Below are 20,292 nucleotides of genomic sequence, written 5' to 3'. Positions count from 1 at the left end.
ATTTGCATGAAATTTGGTATGAAGATATTTTGGTACCCGAGAAAGGACATAGGCTACTTTTTACCCCGGGAAAATGACGCATTTCCCGGGAAAATTCAGGTGGCGAACGAAGTCGCGAATAATCAATATTTTAATGACATTGAATTAACAAAATTCCGTTGTCATGGCAACTGTTTTAATGGCGGATATGCCTTAGCGCAACTTCGTTGTATTATGAGATATAAATCATTTTGAGAATATTTTTCGTGAAAAAAAGCATATTTTATATCATCACGCTACGACCAAAAGGAGCAGAGTAACAGTAAAAAGTGTTACAAAAACGTGGAAAATTCTGATTCTCTCTTATGTGACGCAAGCGAAGCTGCGCGGGTCAGCTAGTTGACTATAAAATTAAATTTAAAGAAAATTTTCTGAACGATTTTTTTGTCATTTTTATTTTGCCTCACTTTGAATGTCATGTTGTTGATACTCGATAGTTTGTAATTTTCTGTCGTATTTCTAAGTAACTCATTAGTTAATGTGACGTGTTTTAGAAATAATTATCCCTCGTTCCAACGGCGAAAGAAAACATCGTGATGCAACTTTGCATGTATAAAACAGTTCTTGAAGGTATGCAAAGTCCTGACGAAGACTTAACCTCTCCCTCTTTCAGGGAGACCTTTGCCCAGCAATGGGACATAAATATTAGCGAGACAAGACATGAGACCGTGACCGGAGACTGCGACCGTTACTTTACTTACGATCTGTCTCGTCTCGGTCTTGCTTGCGAACTGTTTCATATGCATTACGGTTCGCGCCATGACGGAGACATGAGACTGCGACCCTTACTTGACTTTTAGTAATAGCTGCTTTAAGACAAAATGGCCACAAACCAAAAAATCCAAATCCTTTCTATTGTAAAATTTTACATTTTATCGAGTATATTTTAAAAAGACTTCCATCAATTTCACACTATAAGCAGTAAAAGAGTGACTTAAGTAATAATATATGAACCCGATATAAAGCATTTTTTTATAATAAAAAGGATTTTTAAAATTTTTGCTTTGTGGCCCTCTTTTTTAAAGCTACGTAATGCATATGAAACAGTTCACAAGCGAGACCGAGACAGGAGACAGGTCGTAAGTAAAGTTCCTGTCACCTGTCTTATGTCTCGCTTGCAAAAGTCACCTTTAGGTACTCACCACCTTGATACAAAATAACGAAACACACAAAAATATATTTATTTATTTAATTAACTAAGATCTACGAAAGTTTCTCGGATAGTAACTATGTGAAGATCCAGGCGATGTCTGCTCTCCAGCGCAGCGAGTGCCTGAAATTAGTTCCTGAACATTTGCTCTGAAAATAACAGATCAAGATTAATACACACATATGTTTGAAATTCTTTTCCCTCTTTTCATTTTTTGTAGACAACTCCCGCACTAAGATTTGCTCTTGTGTCGCGGGGACTTTTACAAACATACAAACAACGGACACAAAGTACGACCAGATACGAAACAAATATTTTTATATCGCACAAATTGTAGTTCCGTGTAGAAATATAACCTACGACCTCCCGACGCAATGGTAGGGGCATGGCGACCTAAACCACTGCGCCACGGAGACAGACAAGATATATACTAATATTATAAAGCTGAGTTTGTTTGTTTGTATGTTTGAACGCGCTAATGTCAGGAACTACTGATCCGATTTGAAAAATTATTTCAGTGTTCGATAGTCCATTTATCGAGGAAGGCTATAGGCTATATTTATATCATAGTATAATAGGTACATAGTACCAGTAAGAATATTACAAAAACGGGGAAAATTTTGACCCATTCGCTCTTATTCACATAAGAGCGCAAGCGAAGTTGCACGAGTCAGCGGGTACATGATACTTTTGAAAAAGCCAAGTACTTTACCGGACCAGGGAATCGAACCCGAGACCTCATGATCACCGGTTTCTCACAAGTACGATATTTCTAGACTGATTAATACTTACTTGTAGACAAAAAAGTTGTATTCGTTAGGGTTCAGCCTGGAGTATATAAATCTCGGTAGTTTGTTAGCTATTATCCATACTTCGTCTCCTGTCACGTGGAGATCTGCAATAAAATAAACATCTCTTGAATCGACCCATCCATTATAATGTCCTCCTAGCCGATATACGGCTACGGCGGTCAGTCTCATTGAACCTGGCCATCTGTGCAGGACTTTGTTTATAGTGTCCAAGTGTGTGTACAATACACAGGTACACTCTCTATTCCATCACTCTCATAGTCTGGTGGGACGGTACACACGACCAGTGAGAGGTCAGGCGCAGGACCGACGGCGACACGTGCTCTCCGAGGCACGGAAACATTATACTCTTTAAGTAAATGAGCCGCAGTTAACAGTTTACCTAAGTATCAGATAATCTATCTGGTGAATAAAATGATAGCGATTGTAACAACTGTCTGATAATCTATCTGATAGATATGTAGAAATTTGCTTTAGTTGAGTTTTTTTACATCTTTCCTGGTTGTAGTTCCTCACTTTAAATCACTTACTTTTTAAACCAATGCTAATTTATTTTCCTAGAAAAGCCCTGAACTTTACGGTTCCTTCCCTTTCCAACTTTTCGAGTCCCACATCGATCCCTCATCAGTCATGTCAGTCCTTCATCAGTCCCACACTGACCCTACATCAGTCCCTCATTAATCCTACGTCAGTCCCACGTCGATCCTCCATTATTTACTAACCTGCTGGATAACTGATCCTATCCTCATCACTCGCCAGCACCTCCACACTCTGAGGGTTCAGGGGAGTGTTCACGTTCCAGCACGAGAGTGCGTTCCTCCCTGTAGACTGATGTCGGTCATACATCTGTCCTATGTCCCCCGATCCCTCATCAGTCATGCTAGTCCCACACTAGCCCTACGTCAGTCCCACATCAGTTCCACATTGATCCTACGTCAGTCCCACACCGATCCTAAGTCATTCCTACGCCAGTCCCTTATCGATCCTACATCAGTCCCACACTGATCCTACGTCAGTCCCACGTCGATCCTACACCATAACTACTAACCTGCCGGATAACTGATCTTGTCCTCATCACTCGCCAGCACCTCCACACTCTGAGGGTTCAGGGGAGTGTTCACATTCCAGCACGAGAGTGCGTTCCTCCCTGTAGACTGATGTTGGTCATACATCAGTCCCACATCGAACCCTCAGTCATGACAGTCCTTCATCACTCATACATCAGTCCCACATTGATCCTACGTCAGTCCCACATTGATCCTACGTCATTCCCATATTGATCCTACGTCAGTCCCACATTGATCCCACTTTAATCTCACATTGTTTCTACATCAATCCCACATCAGTCCTACATCGCTCGTGTCATTTACAACTTCATAAACACTAATGGAAGATTAAATTTTCCTAAAAAACCCTATATTTTTACAAGAACACTTTAATTTAGTTCTTCTTCTTCTTGTGTTATTTCTAGACCTACTATTTTTTTTACAAAAGCTACACTAACCTGCTGGATAACTGATCTTATCCTCATCACTGGCCAGCACCTCCACACTCTGAGGGTTCAGGGGAGTGTTCACGTTCCAGCACGAGAGTGCGTTCCTCCCGACCTCGGCGAAGAACATCACGCTAGTAGCCGGGTGGAGCTCGTGCATCGTGCTCTGAGAGGTCGGGCCTCTGTCGCCTACTAGCTGTGGAGGGAGAGGGGGATGCATATTGTAATCTGGAGCAAATAGTTTGTGGCGAACTGTTTGCTGTATTTTAGGGAATGCGGCAAACTATTTGTAGGTTAACGGAGTAATGTTTTTGTCTATGGATGGATTTTTGATAAACTGTTTATTGCAGTTTACAGAATGTGGTAAAATATTTGCAGCAATTAAAGATATGTGGCTAACAAAGTTATACAGCGGAAAATATGTGGCAAATTATTTGTTGCTGTTAACAGTATGTGTCAACCTGTTTTCCAAATCGATTATCATGCGGTAAACTTTTAGCTACTTGTAATAACGTAATATACGACAATCTGTCTGTATTAGCAAAAATACGTCATTCTAAATGCTACAGCAATCGAAATGTTGCTCACAAATTCATGTAACATACAACATACGGCACGAATACTAGTAAAGCGAATATGACAAATACTAATTCGAGGTTCTAAAAAAATTTTTCATGAAGTCCCAGGTTCGATTCTACTTACACTATAAGCGCTACTATTAGTCTGCCTGCTCTGCAGCTCGCAGGATGACACAGAGAACTCCTGGCTGCTGACCATGGGGTGGAAGAACACAGGCCTGCAGCCGTCCGCCCGCGCCTCGCCTAGTGCTAGGCTGAACACGCCGTCGTTCCACTGGAACGATTGACCTGGGGAATTGTACAGTCATAGTTATAGGATTAAAAATGGCTGATTGTTTGTTATTAAATACAAGACAATTAAATACAGGCTTGCAGCCGTCCGCCCGTCGTCGTTCCACTGGAAGGATTGACCTGACCAATTGTAGAGTGAGGTTAGAAGAGCTAACTGTTTGCTAAAGTTAGTGGTGTTTAGTTTGCTGCAGCAAATTTATAAAAGATAGCTGTAGACGATGACCCCGAATGTGGCAAACTTTACGAAGAACATATTTATGTTGCATGAATTTTCTCCCAAAAACTACATACATGCGGCTCACTATTTGTCTGAGCAAACAGTATGCTGCAAACTATATGTTGTAGCAAACAGTTTGCCACAAACTATAAGCTCCAACTATAGTGATTCCATTTTCTGCTATTAAAGCGGCTAAATCTGTACATAGGCAGACAATATGCGGCAAACTACAAGCTATAGCAAACAGTTTGTGGCAAACGTTTTGCTCTAAATTTTGTCCAATAATACTCACCCGCAATTCTCAAGTTCCCAGCAGTGGGCATAAAGCTATAATAGTTATGACTATGTCGCCAACTGTCGTTTTGTTTAAGCGAGTACACGATGACCCCGTACGTGACCAGGTCGGGTATTTAGATTACCACATTCATGTTGCATTGAATTATCAATATGCGTCTCACTATTTGTCTTAGCAAACTATATATAGTAGCAAACAGTTTGCCACAAACTGTAAGCTCTAACTTTTGTAATTGAATTTTTTGCAGTAAAGCGGCTTACCCTGTACCTAGGCAGACAATTTGCGGCAAACTATAAGCTATAGTAAACAGTTTGGGGTAAACTTTTTGCTACATAGCACTTACCAGCAATCCTCAAGTTCCCAGCAGTGGGCATAAAGCTATAATAGTTATGACTATGTCGCCAACTGTCGTTTTGTTTGAGCGAGTACACGATGACCCCGTACGTGACCAGGTCGGGAATGTACGATATTGTGAACATTATGCGCAAATTATTTGCTTAGACGAGCCAAGAGACGAACATGTAGCTAGACCAAACAATTTGTAACATAATTTATGCGACGGCTAACAGTATGCGGCATACTTTTTGCTAATTTTACTTTATTTATGTTGCATACCATATAGCTGAGCAAATTATATGCAGCATACTCTACATTACAGCTAACAGTTTGCCACAAACTATAACCTCGAACTTTAGTGATTCCATTTTCTGCAATAAAAGCGGCTAACTCTATACCTAGGCAGATAATATGCGGCAAATTATATGCAACAGCAAACAGTTTGCGGCAAACTATTAGCACCAAAATTAGTTTTAAATATACTCACCAGCAATCCTCAAGTTCCCAGCAGTGGGCATAAAGCTATAATAGTTATGGCTGTGTCGCCAGCTGTCGTTTTGTCTGAGTGAGTACACGATGACCCCGTACGTGACCAGGTCGGGGATGTACGCGTACGCGTCTGCGCAGTCGCCGTTGTGTAAGTCTATGGTGATGGATGGGAGACCTGCAGGGAGAAAATATATGGTATTTAGTGACTATACAGTGAACTGGGTAACTTTGAATCATTTGGGTAACATTGAACGTGGGAATATGAACTATTATAGTTTCGATTATATTTTCATATGAAACCAACACAATTGATCAAGGTTAAAAGTTTTGCAAACTTTTATTGACCTATGAACTAACATGACGTTATCTAGTTACAACACGTACTACTAGATGGCACTTTGAATAAATTCAATTTTTCTTCATTTTGCACCGCTAGATGGCGTTATTCTCAATATTGACTCACCGGTGGGTGTGTTGGTGGCGGGCAGGTCGGTGCTCTTGAGCGAGTATCTCAGGATCTGTCTGTCCGTGTTCAGGTCGTACACCACTATGGACGGCGGCTGTAGGTACATCACGTTATCTGTAAATAAGAATACGTGTTAGAAGTAATTATATGATTGATTATAATAATATGATTTTAAGGCACCTCTCGTATATGATACATTTGTTTTGGGAGTTATGTTCAGTGTATGGGGAATGGGGGGGAGGGGGGGGGGGGAATTTGACAGTGGACAAGGAGGGACAGGGTGTGTTTGACAGAGGACTCGGAGAGGAGGTCGTGTTTGACATTTATTTATGCATGAATCATGCATAACCCCCCATCCTATGTCCGTAACCGCCCACAGCATGATGCATTGTCAGCACGGCATGTTTGTGTGTGTGATGATGGAGAGGGGGTATTTGATGTGGGTTTTTTATGTGTTTGGCGGGGTGGGGATTAAGGTTTGTGGCAGAGGAACATAGTATTGGCATTTGTGTATATTTTAAGAGATGCGCTGGACATAATATAACTCACTAGGTATCTCTATGGCGATCTATTCTATGTTTACAGTTCCTAGTATTAGTAGGAGGCTGACTAGAGTGATTTGAGATTTTTTGGTTGGAGGGGGGTGTCTGAATTAGGGGGGTAAATTCGGGTATTTTGTGTGAGTGAAGGGGTGGCGATATGTTTTGTCTGTTAGTGCGTGGGGGGCGTATATTTGGTTGGCAATGGGGGGGGGGTCTCATATGTAGGGGGGGGGTATGTATAAGATATGTAAAGCTACATGTATACTCACTAGGTATCTCCAGCGCGCCAGTGTCGACCATCCACAGTCTGCCGCACGAGTCAGCGCGGGTGCGGTACACCGAGATGAGCGAGCGAGACGACCGCATGTCCGGGTACGGCGAGAGAGAGGGAGAACGAGCACGAGTTGATAGATCTATGTAGTTTAGTGTTGCTGGGATACCTGAAAGTAAATAGTTCATGAAATAATGTTAGTAAACATATACTTTTCTTAAATAATCATTTTTTGAGAAATATTATTTACAAGTAAGCCTGTTTGCTTGTCTGTTATGCTTTAACGTCAAAACTACTGAACTGAATTCTATGATATTTTGAACACATACTATTTTTTTCCATTTATTATTCTATGTATAAGATGGTCACCCATCCACGACAACAACCTCAACAAGCGTAGCTTAACCTCAGAAATCGATATGATTTGCTAGCTGACCCGCGCAATTTCGCTTCCGTCACATAAGAGAATGGAGTAATGGGTCATAATATTTCTCGTTTTCGTAACATTTTTCGTTGCTACTCCGCCCCTAATGGCCGTAGCGTAATGTTTTATAGCCTATATACTTTTTCAATAAATAGGCTATTCAACTGGAAAACAATTTTCGAATTCGCACCAATAATTCCTGAAATTATGGCTTTCAAACAAACAAACTCTACAACTTTATAATATTCGTATAGATTTTTAACTTACCATGTCGTCTTCTAGGTATTGTTATAAAAAGTCTATTCCCAACTTTTTCAGTTCCCATCGGTATATTATTATACTTCACGTAAAAACGACCCACTTCATCTGAAAATAAACATAATAAGAATTTTGGACGTGGGTAGTCAGAAGGGTTGGTCACAAATAATTAGCTCCACAAAGTTTTATTTAATTTAAATAAATATCACAGTTTATTTACAAAGTTTATGTCCCCAATTATCAACTGAACACTCTACCTGCCGGTTACAATAATCTCCTGTAAAATGGACACCATGCAGGCTACACTTGATGAGATGAACATCAGCATTCATAGTAGAATGGCAGAATTTGAAGCTCAACTGCTGAAGTCTTCCCCTACAACTGTCTCCAGCTTAACAACTGACTTCACAGCATATCGTGCCTTTGTCACCCAGGCTCTGAAACTGCTACAGTCCCAAATTGACACATTGGCACGCACAGTTGATGTCATGGAAATGCAGAGGCGAAAGAAGATTTTGTTGCTTCACGGTGTGGCAGAGAGTGAGCAGAGGGTCGAGGATGTGCAGCAGATCATCACTAAATTGGTCACCAACCAGTTAGGCGTTGGTGACTTCACTCATCACTGCATCAAGCGCTGCCAACGACTTGGCAAGAAACACTCTCCTAAGCGGCCTAGACCAATTCTTGTGAAGCTGGTGGACTCTGACGTTCGTGACAAGATCTGGTTCTCAAAAACAAAGCTGAAGGGCACAGGCGTCACAGTGTCGGAGTTCCTCACGAAGACTAGGCACGACGTGTTTATGGCCGCACGGGAGAAGTTTGGTGTCGCCAAATGCTGGACTCGTGAGGGTACAGTCTTCATAAAAGGCCCGGATGACACGCGGTATCGGGTCACCTCCTTGGTAGAGCTGAGCAGGATTGGCGAACTCGTGCCAAAGTCGACCTCAGCCCCTAAGAAGCCCGAGGTACCAGTTGCTGCGAAGTCCAAACGCACAGTTGCCAAGAAATAATGGAAAACTCCTGCTTTTTGTAACTAGTTCAGGTACACATTTATTTTTCTTAAATTTTCTTCCTAACACCTTCAATTAAGCTAATATTAATAACACAAATCTGCACTTCATGGTGCGTGACATTGACAAGACATTAAATGTCAAACGTCATCTGTCACTGCCCTTCCTTCCGTTTAACGTTTCGTTTCTCCTCTTATCTTCATTTATGTAATTATGCTATTATCTTTAAACTATTCCTAATTATTTATTTATTTCCTTTTAATTTCCTTTTATGTAGTTCTATTTGATTTAATATCTTTGTGCCTGAACTAGCTATTTTATCTTTTATTCATTATTATTATTATTTTTTTCTCATCTTGCGTTTGTATGATTTGCTACGTTTAGTTTCCGCAACCGGCAGATGGAACAATGAACGTTTTGTTATATTTTTTATTTATTTTTTATTTAACACATAATTATTTTTGTTTTATTTATTTTATTTACTTTAACATTTACACATTTATATTATTATTGTTGAGGTTTATTTATAGTATTACATATATTATTATTATACATTCACATTGTTATTATGTCGCTACACGACGACAGTGTCGATAGTGATGATTTTTTTTCAGCTGACAGTGATTCCAGTTATGCTAGTGTTCCTTCTCTCGCTGAAACAATATCATCTCATTTCTCTGATGCTCTTAGAAATCTTAATGTTGTCCATATAAATGCCCAGAGTATTCCGGCTCATTATCCAGACATGCTGACTAGTTTTGACTGTACAAACCTGCACGCCATATTGGTCTCTGAGTCATGGCTTAAACCATGTTTAGCATCCTCTGCATACTCACTCCCTGGTTATCAGCTCATTCGAAATGATCGGGCTACGGGAGGTGGGGGTGGCGTTGCCATATACTTAAAAAATAACATCCCCTATTCTATTATTAGTTCGTCGTCACATACTGATGTTGGCGAACACCTTTTTCTTGAGATTGTACTTCTCCACTCTAAAATACTGCTCGGTGTATTTTACTGCCCCTCTTCTCGCATCGATTATTTCTCATCTTTTGAGATTCTTTTAGAAAACTTTACTCCAATGTACAGTCAAACCATAATCATGGGTGATTTCAACACTTGTCTCCTGAAAAACGATTCCCGCTCCACCACACTCCAGTCTATAGTTCAATCCAACAACCTGTCTATCCTTCCTCTCAGTGCCACTCACCACTTTCCCAACTGCACTCCCTCCCTACTTGACCTCATTCTTGTCTCCTCTTCAAATCGTGTCTCCAAACATGGTCAGTGTCCAGCTGATGCTTTCTCCTACCACGATTTACTTTTCCTATCCTACCGAATCCGACCACCTAAACCCAAACCGAAAATCCTTGTGCATCGTAATTTTCGTGACATGGATGTCGTTAAGCTTTGCGAGGATGCCGGAAATGTTGATTGGAGCTCACTCTTTGAATCTGATTGCGTTGATGACAAGGTGCGTATACTGACAGTGAAATTAATCGAGCTTTACGACACTCACGCACCCTTCCGTCAAATTAAAGTGAAACAGCTTCCGTCGCCTTGGCTTACTGACGACATCAAATCTCTGCTCCACAAAAAAGCTACAGCCAAATCGAAGTACAGATGTCGTCCCTCAGAGGCTAATAGAGAAAAATATGTAGCCATACGTAATCACTGCAGCAAGGTGTGTAGGAATGCACAACGCCGACACATTCATGAATCCGTTGAAAATGGAGATCCAGCCAAGGTCTGGACATTTCTCAAGTCGCTGGGGGTCGGCAAACCACAACAAAACCCTGTCCCCAATAGTATTAATATTAACCTCCTAAACCAACACTTCTCTGCATCATCAAAGTTAGATAATACCACGAAATGTAATACACTTAGTTATCTCTCATCTTGTTCGACTCCTGACTGTTCCCCATTTGTCTTTAGTCAATTCACTGCTTGTGATGTTAAGAGGAGCATATTGTCGATCACATCGAATGCGCAGGGTACTGATTGTGTCAGCCGTAATATGATCCTCCCTGTCCTGGATGTAATACTCCCTATCCTATGTCATATCCTTAATTTTTCCATCACTAGCGGCATCTTTCCGTCAACATGGAAGGATGCCCAAATTGTCCCTATACCAAAAAAGCGTAACCCATCTTCCTTTTCAGAATATCGTCCCATATCCATTCTCCCGTTCCTATCGAAAGTACTTGAACGCCTGGTCCATATGCAACTTAGCACCTATCTTTCCTCTAACCTACTCCTAAATCCTTTCCAATCGGGTTTCCGTCCTGGTCATAGTACTACTACGAGCCTGGTTCATATTACGGAGGACATTAGATCAGGTATGGAAGATGGCCAGCTTACGACCCTAGTATTGCTAGACTTCAGCAATGCTTTTAATTGTGTAGATTTCGATGTTCTACTGGGTATATTGTGTTCTCTTAACATATCTCCATCGGTGGTTGACTGGTTTCGTAGTTACCTGTATGGGCGCCGGCAACGTATTATCATTGAAAACAATGTCTCTGAATGGAGTGCATTATCCGCTGGCGTACCGCAGGGCGGCGTTTTATCTCCTTTACTTTTCGCTGTTTTTATCAATACAATTTCCAATAACATAACTTCTTCCTACCACCTCTATGCAGATGACTTACAAATTTATTATTGTGCTCCCCCGGACAGGTTGACGGAAGCTGTGGAAACAATTAATAGCGATCTGGTTCGCATTTGTGAATGGAGTAGAATGTATGGACTTGACGTCAATCCTAACAAAACTCAAGCCATTACCATCGGTAGCCCCAGGATGATCTCGAGAGTGGATTGGTCACTAGTACCCAATGTGATCTTTGATGGCACTGCCATCCCTTTTGGTGACAAAATCAAAAACCTGGGGCTATGGTTTGATAAGACTTTGTCCTGGAGTCCTCAACTCCAGGAACTCAGCCGTAAAACATTTTCTTCGGCGGGGTCCTTGCGCAGGCTACGCAATTTTCTCCCCATCAACACTAAAATTGCGCTTGTACAATCCCTTCTCTTCCCCATTCTTGATTATGCCGATGTCAGCTATCCCGATTTAACCGAGAACCAACTTAATAAGCTTGAGCGCCTTCAAAACTTCTTTATCAGGTTCATATTTGGATTACGCAAATATGACCATGTCTCCGAGTATCGAAACAAGCTCAAGTGGTTACCTATACGTTCACGCCGGAATGCTCACATTCTCTATCTTCTGTACAATATCTTGTTTAATCCCTCGACTCCCTTCTATCTCAAACAACGTTTTGTTTTTCTACATGACACGCATTCAAGGTTTTTACGATCATCAGAAAACTTGAGACTTAAGATGCCTGTGCACTCCAGTAAATTTTTAGACCACTCGTTTACTGTGCAAGCTGTGCGGTTATGGAATGCGCTGCCGCTATCCATTAGGCAAGTGCAAAGCTTGCCAATTTTCAAAAATCGGGTTAAGGAGCACTACCTATCACTGCAAAACACCTTGCCTTGAATATCTCCCTACTCTCACTCTTCTAACTTTTTTCTTTTCCAATGACTGTCTAAACTCCTCTTGCTGTCTCTGTATGAATATAAATATATATTTATATATATATATATATATATATATGTATTTATTTATATATTATGTCTATTTTATTTATACAATTTCTATAAATTCTCTATTTATGTAATAATCAGTGTATGTTATTATGACCTGCCTTTATTTATGTTACTCATGTATTTAGTTTATGTTACTTGTACACAATTCTACCCTTTTCTACATCTACACTTCTCTCTCCATCCCATGGTTGCCTGGAAGAGATTGCCTTGTGCGATAAGGCCGCCGTTTGTTCATCAGTATCTTATTTATATTTAAGGTTTCTCTATTTTTATTTAATGTATTTTTATTGTGGACAATAAAGAGTTTATATTATTATTATATATTATATTATTATAATATCACGCCAATTGCCGTTAACTGCACGTTTGGCGCAGTGGTTTAAGCGGTCACCTCGCCGCAACAACCGTAGCGCCGCGTGTGGTGGGTTCGAATCCCACCCGGGACAAATCTTTGTGTGATGAGCACGAGTATTTGTTCTGAGCCTGGATGTTAATTTATCTATATAAGTATGTATTTAGAAGTATATAAGTATGTTTATCAGTTATTTGGTTACCATAGTACAAGCTCTGCTTAGTTTGGAATCAAATGACCGTGTGTGAGTTGTCCAATGATATTTATATTTAATTATACCTAAAAGTGTAGGCAGAGGCGTATGAAATACATCCACGTTTCGATATTAACAATGTTAGTCCCATGTAATAGAGGGCGAGCTTGTCATATACCGGACACGTTACCAAACTCCGGACTACTATTGAGAAATGCTCTAATATAAATTAGAAAATATTTCTTGTTAATTAGGTATAGTTATTTTTAATCATTATGTATAATATGAAGTCTCTTGTATTTTTTTTTAATAACCCATTTCTGTCCTACTGCAGGGCAAGGGTCTCCTCCCGTAATGAGGGAGGAGTTAGGCCTTGAGTCCACCACGCTGGCCAAGTGCGGGTTGGGGACTTTGCATGCCCTCAATAAATGTATTAAACAAATTTTAGGCATGCAAGGTTTCCTCACGATGTTTTCCTTCACCTGTGTCAAAATTTCTAATACACACATAACTTCGAAAAATCATTAGTGTCATCATAACAAATTATTATTTTCAAAAATATACGTTACCATTAGGATTCACGGCCGGAGCTTCGGTCTGGTCTATAGGATCAGCCTGCCATATTGGTCCTGTGAAACAAATATCGCGCTTGTTATATACGAAAATATAGGCAGAAATGTATGAAATACACCCACGTTTCGTCATTAACAAATTCAGTCTGATGTAATAGAGGATTTTTATGGACAAAAATAAATTCAGATAATTGATTAATTTAGAACAATGTTGACGCTTATGATAATTAAAAAACTCAGTGGTTAAGGTCGCCACGCCACTACCATTGCGTCGGGAGGTCGTGGGTTCAGAACAATATATTTGTGGGATCCACAAATAGTTGTTTCGGGTCTGGTTGTACTTTGTGTCCGTTGTTTGTATGTTTGAAAAGACCCCGCGACAGTAATTCAAAGTTTTAAAAAAATTACAGTTTTTTTTTATATGAGCTGTCTTTAAAACAGAATCTTAACAATAATTATTTGTGAGATCCACAAATAATTGTTTCTTGGGAATCGAACCCACGACCTCCCGACGCAGAGGTAGCGGCGTGGCGACCTTAACCACCACGGAAACTATTAAACTGACCAAAAATACATACAGTGTCAAAATCTACTAGTTATTGTCACTTACTTTGATCATCGAAGTAAATATTATCGTCATATTGAGATGCTCTCTTATTTCGTGTGCCTGTTAAGTCGTCTCCTGAAAATCTGTCTTCGAGTACTGAAACAAAATAAGTTAATATTAGATGAGTACCTATGTTAATAGGTCGGGGAAAAAGTCTTTTCGCATTATATTTAGTAGCTTAGCCTTTTTCCAAACTATGTTGGAGTCGGCTTCTAGTCTCACCGGATGCAGCTGCCTTTAGAAACACGGAGGAACTCGATATTTGTTAGATGGTCACCCATCACAGAATAACCTCGGCAAGCGTGGCTTAACCTCAGAGATCGATCCGCGCGGCTGTCGTATAATAGTATGTATGAACTTGTAATAAAATCTCTTTGGCTTCGTCACAAATGAGTACACGGTTCATTAGGTTTCTTTCAGTGAGCTCGTGAGGTACCCATCGAGCTTTTTGTGTAGAGAAAAGATTTTATTACAAGTTCATACATACTATAATGCGAAAAGACTTTTTCCCCGACCTAATATGTTATTCATGGCTGGAAATTAATCTCTTATTTTCCCACTGCTGGGCAAGGGTCTTCTCCCGGAACTAAAGAAGAGTTAGTCACGCTAACCAAGTGCTTTGCATTCCTTCAAGAACTGTGTTAAACAACTCTCAAACATTATTTCTATGACTGCCTCCGTGGCGCAGTGGTGGTGGGAGGTCGTGGGTTCGATTCCCACACGGAACAATTATTTGTGCGATCCACAAATAATTGTATCGGGTCTGGTCGTGCTTTGTGTCCGTTGTTTGTACGTTTGTAAAAGTCCCCGCGACACAAGAGCAATTCTTAGTGCGGGAGTGTTTTAAAAAAATCATGCAAGGTTTCATCACGATGTTTTCTAACAAATACGTTTTATTATTTGCATGCTAACTCTTCCGCGAACATTACTCAGACAAAACATTGTATTTTTTACAAGTAAAGCTATTAGTTTTCCTGTTATTATCGCAGCTAAGACGAGCTATGATTATTTTGATAAGCATTCGTCTCCCACACAAGTGATTGGGTTCAAATACTTTATTACTTCCCAAACATTATGTGTATCCCACTAATATTATAAAAGCTAAAAATACTCTGTCCACCACGCTGGCCAAGTAAGGGTCGGGGACTTTGCATACCTTCAAGAACTGTGTTAATCAACTATCGTCTGAGAGTCTATGCATGGTTGCATAACGATGTTTTCCTCCGCCGTTATAACGGGTGACAAATATTTCTAATACACACATCACTTCGAAAAGTCATTGATATGTTACCTGGGATAAGCATAAAGTCAGTTGCGCTCAGTGATCGGTAAACGATCGGTAGGTTAAGCAAACCTTAGCGCGGACATTCCAGAGATGGATGGCCGCATAGTGGTATTTGAACTGAGCGTCTCCGTGCTTCGGAAGACACGTAAAAAGTCGGTCACGGTTGTTGTCAATAATAATAACAGTCGTTAAGCCACGTCAAAGGCCTACGGGCTTGAACAACTTTGACACGGGTTAGGTTGACCACTTACCATACGACAAAAACAAAAAATAAAAGATCAGTTTCCTTTTTTATTGTCCCGAGACAGTACCTACAACCCCTCCCTTATTCCGGGAGGAGATGGCTATCCGTGTTCATGGATAGATAGGAAGCTATCAAAACAATAGGCACGTAATCAAAATTCTCGGAATTCTTGTCTACTATTAAAGCAATTTAAATCTTTTTATACGTACACACTACAAAAACTAGTCACGAATTCAACATTTGCATAAATAGACTTCTTTGTTTTCATACTAAATGAAACGTATGACTTTGTTTGCGTAAAAACATTCATTAAACATCTACGAAATATTAAGTAAATTTTATGTTCATGCAAAAAACCCAACGAAATTAAAAAAAATGTCGATGTCACCCAAATTTACATATCTGAAAGACTTTTGCGGTCGGTTAAAGATAGAAAAAATAATTATATTTACTTAATAGCTTCTTCTTATTCTTATCGTATGGTTAGTGGTCAACCTAGTGTCAAAGTTGTTCAAGCCGCCCGAGGGCCTTTGACATGGCTTAACGACTGTTATCTTAGTAGATAACAACCGGGACCGACTTTTAACGTGCCCTCCGAAGCACGGAGACGCCCTGTTCAAATACCACTATGCGGTCACCCATTTGCTTAACCCACGGATCGTTTACCGACCGGTGAACGCAACTGGCTATGGGCGCCTCATACATAGACTAACCTAGGTATATATATATAACCTACACAGATAAATAAGGAAAACCTACTTGTTCTAATGTATTACCGTTCGTAAATATGATGTCATTTGCTATGCTGCGGTATTAGGTAAACATAAGGAGACCTTGAAAGTACATATAAAATTGTATTTGAAGATGTGGGCAGAAATGTATGAAATATTTACGTTTAATTAACAACTAGCTGACCCGCGCAACTTCGCTTGCGTCACATAAGAGAGGATGGGTCATAATTTTCCCCGTTTTTGTAACATTTTTAGTTGCTACTCCGCTCCTAATGGCCGTAGCGTGATGATACATAGTTTAAAGCCTTCCTCGATAAATGGGCTATCTAACTCTTCATCTTCATTCCTGAGATTAGCGCGTTTAAACAAACAAACTCTTCAGCTTTATAATATTAGTATAGATGTTCGTCCCATGTAATAGGGGGCGAGCCTGTCATATACCGGGCACGTTAACATATTTCAGCCTACTATTGATAATGACTTTAATGATTTAACTATACCTATAACATTTAACTGCCTATAGTGTATGCCACTACCGCAGGGGACTCGGTTCGAATCCCGTATCAGGCGAAAAAGGATGACGTTTTCTGTTAAGATATTCTCAGACATTGCCCGGAGTTAGAAAGTTGAGGTTGTAGATCGGATGTGCTTGGTAGAGTAAGTAAAGCCGTCGGTCCTGCGCCTGACCTCTCACTGGTCGTGTCTCACCGCACTATGAGAGTGATGTAATAGAGAGTGTACCTGTGTATTGTACACACGACACTATAAACAAAGTCCTGCACAGGCCGGTTTCAATGAAATTGGCCGCCGTAGCCAGATATAAGCTAGGTATTACGATTCTTTAGATGATTTCACACGTTTGTAATGCTACGAGAATATAAATATTATGCTTATTTTATAAATCACGTTTAATGCAAATTATTTAAAGATTTATTTCTATTGCATAGATAAACATAGATTATTCATTAGTTTCCTTGTTTATGTTTTATAAAACTATTTATCAGATTGTCTGTGGCATTTCGGGTATAGTTTTGAAAATCCTAGTAATATTATAAATGCGAAAGTTTATGTATGTAAGTTTGTTACTCTTTTACGAAAAAACTACTGCTACAATTTTAATTAAATTCGGTACATAAATAGTTCATAACTTAGATTAACATATAGGATACTTTTTACCACGGGAAATCTTTTCACGCGTTCAAAGTCGCGGGCAGAAGCCTTTAGGTAGGTACATCAAAAAAAGCAAAAAAATATATTTCTTTTTCTTGTTCACGATTAAACTGCTGAACCGATTACAATGAAATTATGCATAGAGATACTTAAAGATTCGGGATGAAACATATGCTTCTTATTTTGTCAAAAATCAGAATCAAATTATTTATTGATCTAGATCAAATGCTGACACTTATGATAGTCAATGATACAGAGAGTGAATTTACCGCCTATTCGGAAGGGTATGAAAGCTGAGCAAGTAGGTTAAATAATCATAAATGTGTGTTAATAGAAATCAGACATATTTTGGTTAAATTAACTATAGAAATACCGTTAAAATATTTTAATAATATTATTATTGTCCTCTTGACCAATATTCGACTAAAATGACCACTTTCTTTAAAACTAGATAACTAAGAAAGTATAAGTTTTTAAACAATCGCGATTATTTTATTTTAAAACAAAGACAATTCCCTTACTTAGAATTGCTTTTGCGTCGCGGGGACTTTTACAAGCATACAAACAACAGACACAAAGTACAACCAGACCCGAAACAATTATTTGTGGAACGCACAAATAATAGTTCCGTGTGGGAATTGAACCCACAACCTCCCCACGCAATGGTAGCAGCGTGGCGACCTTAACCACTGCGCCACGGAGGCACTCAAAAAGTTTAAATAAAAACCGGCCAAGTGCGAATAGGACTCGCTCTCGTAAGTTCCGTAGGGTTACGTACCATTTTTACTAATATTATAAAGCTGAAGAGTTTGTTTGTTTTAACGTGCTAATCTCAGAAACCGATTTGAAAAATTCCTTCAGTGTCAGATAGCCCATTTATCGAGGAAGGCTATGTATCATCACGCTACGACCATTAGGAGCAGAGTACCAGTAAAAAATGTGACAAAACCGGGGAAATTATGACCCATTCTGTCTTATGTGACGCGAGCGAAGTTGCGCGTCTCAGCTAGATATTTATAAAATCGGCAAAAAAAATTGTTTGTTTAATGGGAGTCCCCTGTAATCGTTATTTTATTCTGTTTAGTATTTGTTGTTGATACATACCCATAGTGCCTCCTATATCGTAGGTCATCTGTTTCCAGGCGAAGACCTCCTGTAGTCTGCCCACCCCCGTCTGAGACCAGACTGTCGCCAGCAAACATAACTGAATTATCAGTAACTTCATGTTTCAAAACTGAAACAATACAGCATATTCGATTTTATTTAAATTACATACCTACATATGAAGAGCTCGTGGCTTAGTTAACAACAGCCGCGCGGATCGATCTCTGAGGTTAAGCTATAGTTGCCAAGGTTGTTCTGTGGATGGGTGAACATCAGAATTATGATTCGTGTTTCGGAAGGTACGCCTAATTGTGGGTCCCGGCTGTCGTTTTCGAAGATCTTTGACAGTCGTTAACAGTAGTCAGAAGCTTGAAAGTCTAACAACCAGTCTTACCGAGGGGTATCGTGTTATAATACAAGTAACTGTGTTGTGGAGGTCAGATAGACAGTCGCTGCATGTAAAATACTGATATCTAGCTGCATCCGGTGAGACTGGAATCCAACTCCAACATAGTTGTAAGAAAAGCTAGGCTGATGATGATACATACATAAAATCACGCCTTGTTCAGGGGTAGGCAGAGACCAAAGAACTTCACTTGGTACGGTTCCTACAAACTTCCCTTGCTTCATTCACATACATACATGTTGTTAGAAAAGTTTATAAGGATGGTACCTACCAAGTGACGTTCTTTGGTCTCTGCTACCTCCATGGGGGTATAAATGATGTGTGTATAAATAATGATCACTTGTTATAACGGTGAAGGAAAACATCGTGATGAATGACATGTCTGACAGTTGTTTAACACAGTTCTTGAAGGGATACGAAAATTTTAGGTATTATTTTTTGTGTCCGTCATTGCAGGGTTTACCTGTTACGTTTTTTGTAAAGAACTTAGAAGCAAAAAATATATTTTATTTAATAAAAAACATCGTGAGGAAATCTTGCATGCTTAAAATTTGTTTAATACATTTATCGAGGGCATGCAAATTCCTCAACCCGCACTTGGCCAGCGTGATGGACTCAAGGCCTGACCCCTCCCTCATTTCGGGAGGAGACCCTTGCCCAGCAGTGGGATATTAATGATCTAAATTTATTTTTTATTATTATTTTTATTTAATGCAATTGGAATAATAATGTCCTAACCGATATTTGGTCGAACTATGGTACAAGTATATAAGGCATGCTTATCTGATGCTGCTGCGATCGTCAAAATAGAAAGAAATATATGTAACCCACTAATGTCCCACTGCTGGGCAAGGGTCTCCTCTGGTAATGAGGGAGGGGTTAGGCCTTGAGTCCACCACGCTGGCCAAGTGCGGGGACTTTGCATACCTTCAAGAACTTTTCTAAACAACTCCCAGCCATGTAAAGTTTCATCACGATGTATTCCTTCACCGTTATAACAAGTGATCATTATTTCTAATACACAAATAACTTCCAAAAATCATTGATGTGTTGCTTTAGTTACGAATAATAAACTAATAAATAAATAAAAATACTTACATTAAAAAAATCACTATTTATTTTGGCGGTAAAACCACAACGCACTATGAACCACAGTTTATAATGACATTTATTATTTTTATTTCTTCACGGCTACCTTCGATTTAAAAATAGAACGCGAGTGTTTCGTTCAAGAAGTGATGCTCTTATGTCATTCCAATAGATTTGAACTGTGTTGATGATTTAGATAGTGATGGGATAGTGTCGATAGGGTTCTATCGATTAATACTAATTTTGTAGAGTTATGATAT

At 39.6% G+C, this 20,292-nt stretch overlaps 1 protein-coding gene across 1 annotated transcript; it reads right to left on the bottom strand.

Annotated features, from left to right (window-relative positions):
* Window positions 1-1,204: 1,204 nt before the first annotated feature.
* Window positions 1,205-20,194, bottom strand: LOC142985394 (L-dopachrome tautomerase yellow-f2-like). The gene is made up of 12 exons (XM_076133520.1): window positions 20,042-20,194; window positions 18,538-18,667; window positions 14,007-14,099; window positions 13,394-13,453; window positions 7,667-7,765; window positions 6,974-7,144; window positions 6,160-6,276; window positions 5,695-5,871; window positions 4,193-4,356; window positions 3,503-3,686; window positions 1,982-2,084; window positions 1,205-1,338 (listed from the first exon to the last, which is right to left on the bottom strand). Exons 2-12 carry the CDS (start codon window positions 18,656-18,658, stop codon window positions 1,236-1,238), a joined length of 1,392 nt encoding a protein of 463 aa, XP_075989635.1. The 5' UTR covers window positions 18,659-18,667; window positions 20,042-20,194; the 3' UTR covers window positions 1,205-1,235.
* Between the last annotated feature and the right edge of the window lie 98 nt (window positions 20,195-20,292).

Source organism: Anticarsia gemmatalis, chromosome 30 (assembly GCF_050436995.1).
Source record: "Anticarsia gemmatalis isolate Benzon Research Colony breed Stoneville strain chromosome 30, ilAntGemm2 primary, whole genome shotgun sequence".
Classification (NCBI taxonomy): Eukaryota; Metazoa; Arthropoda; class Insecta; order Lepidoptera; family Erebidae; genus Anticarsia; species Anticarsia gemmatalis.
This window is presented reverse-complemented; position numbering and strand designations above follow the sequence as displayed.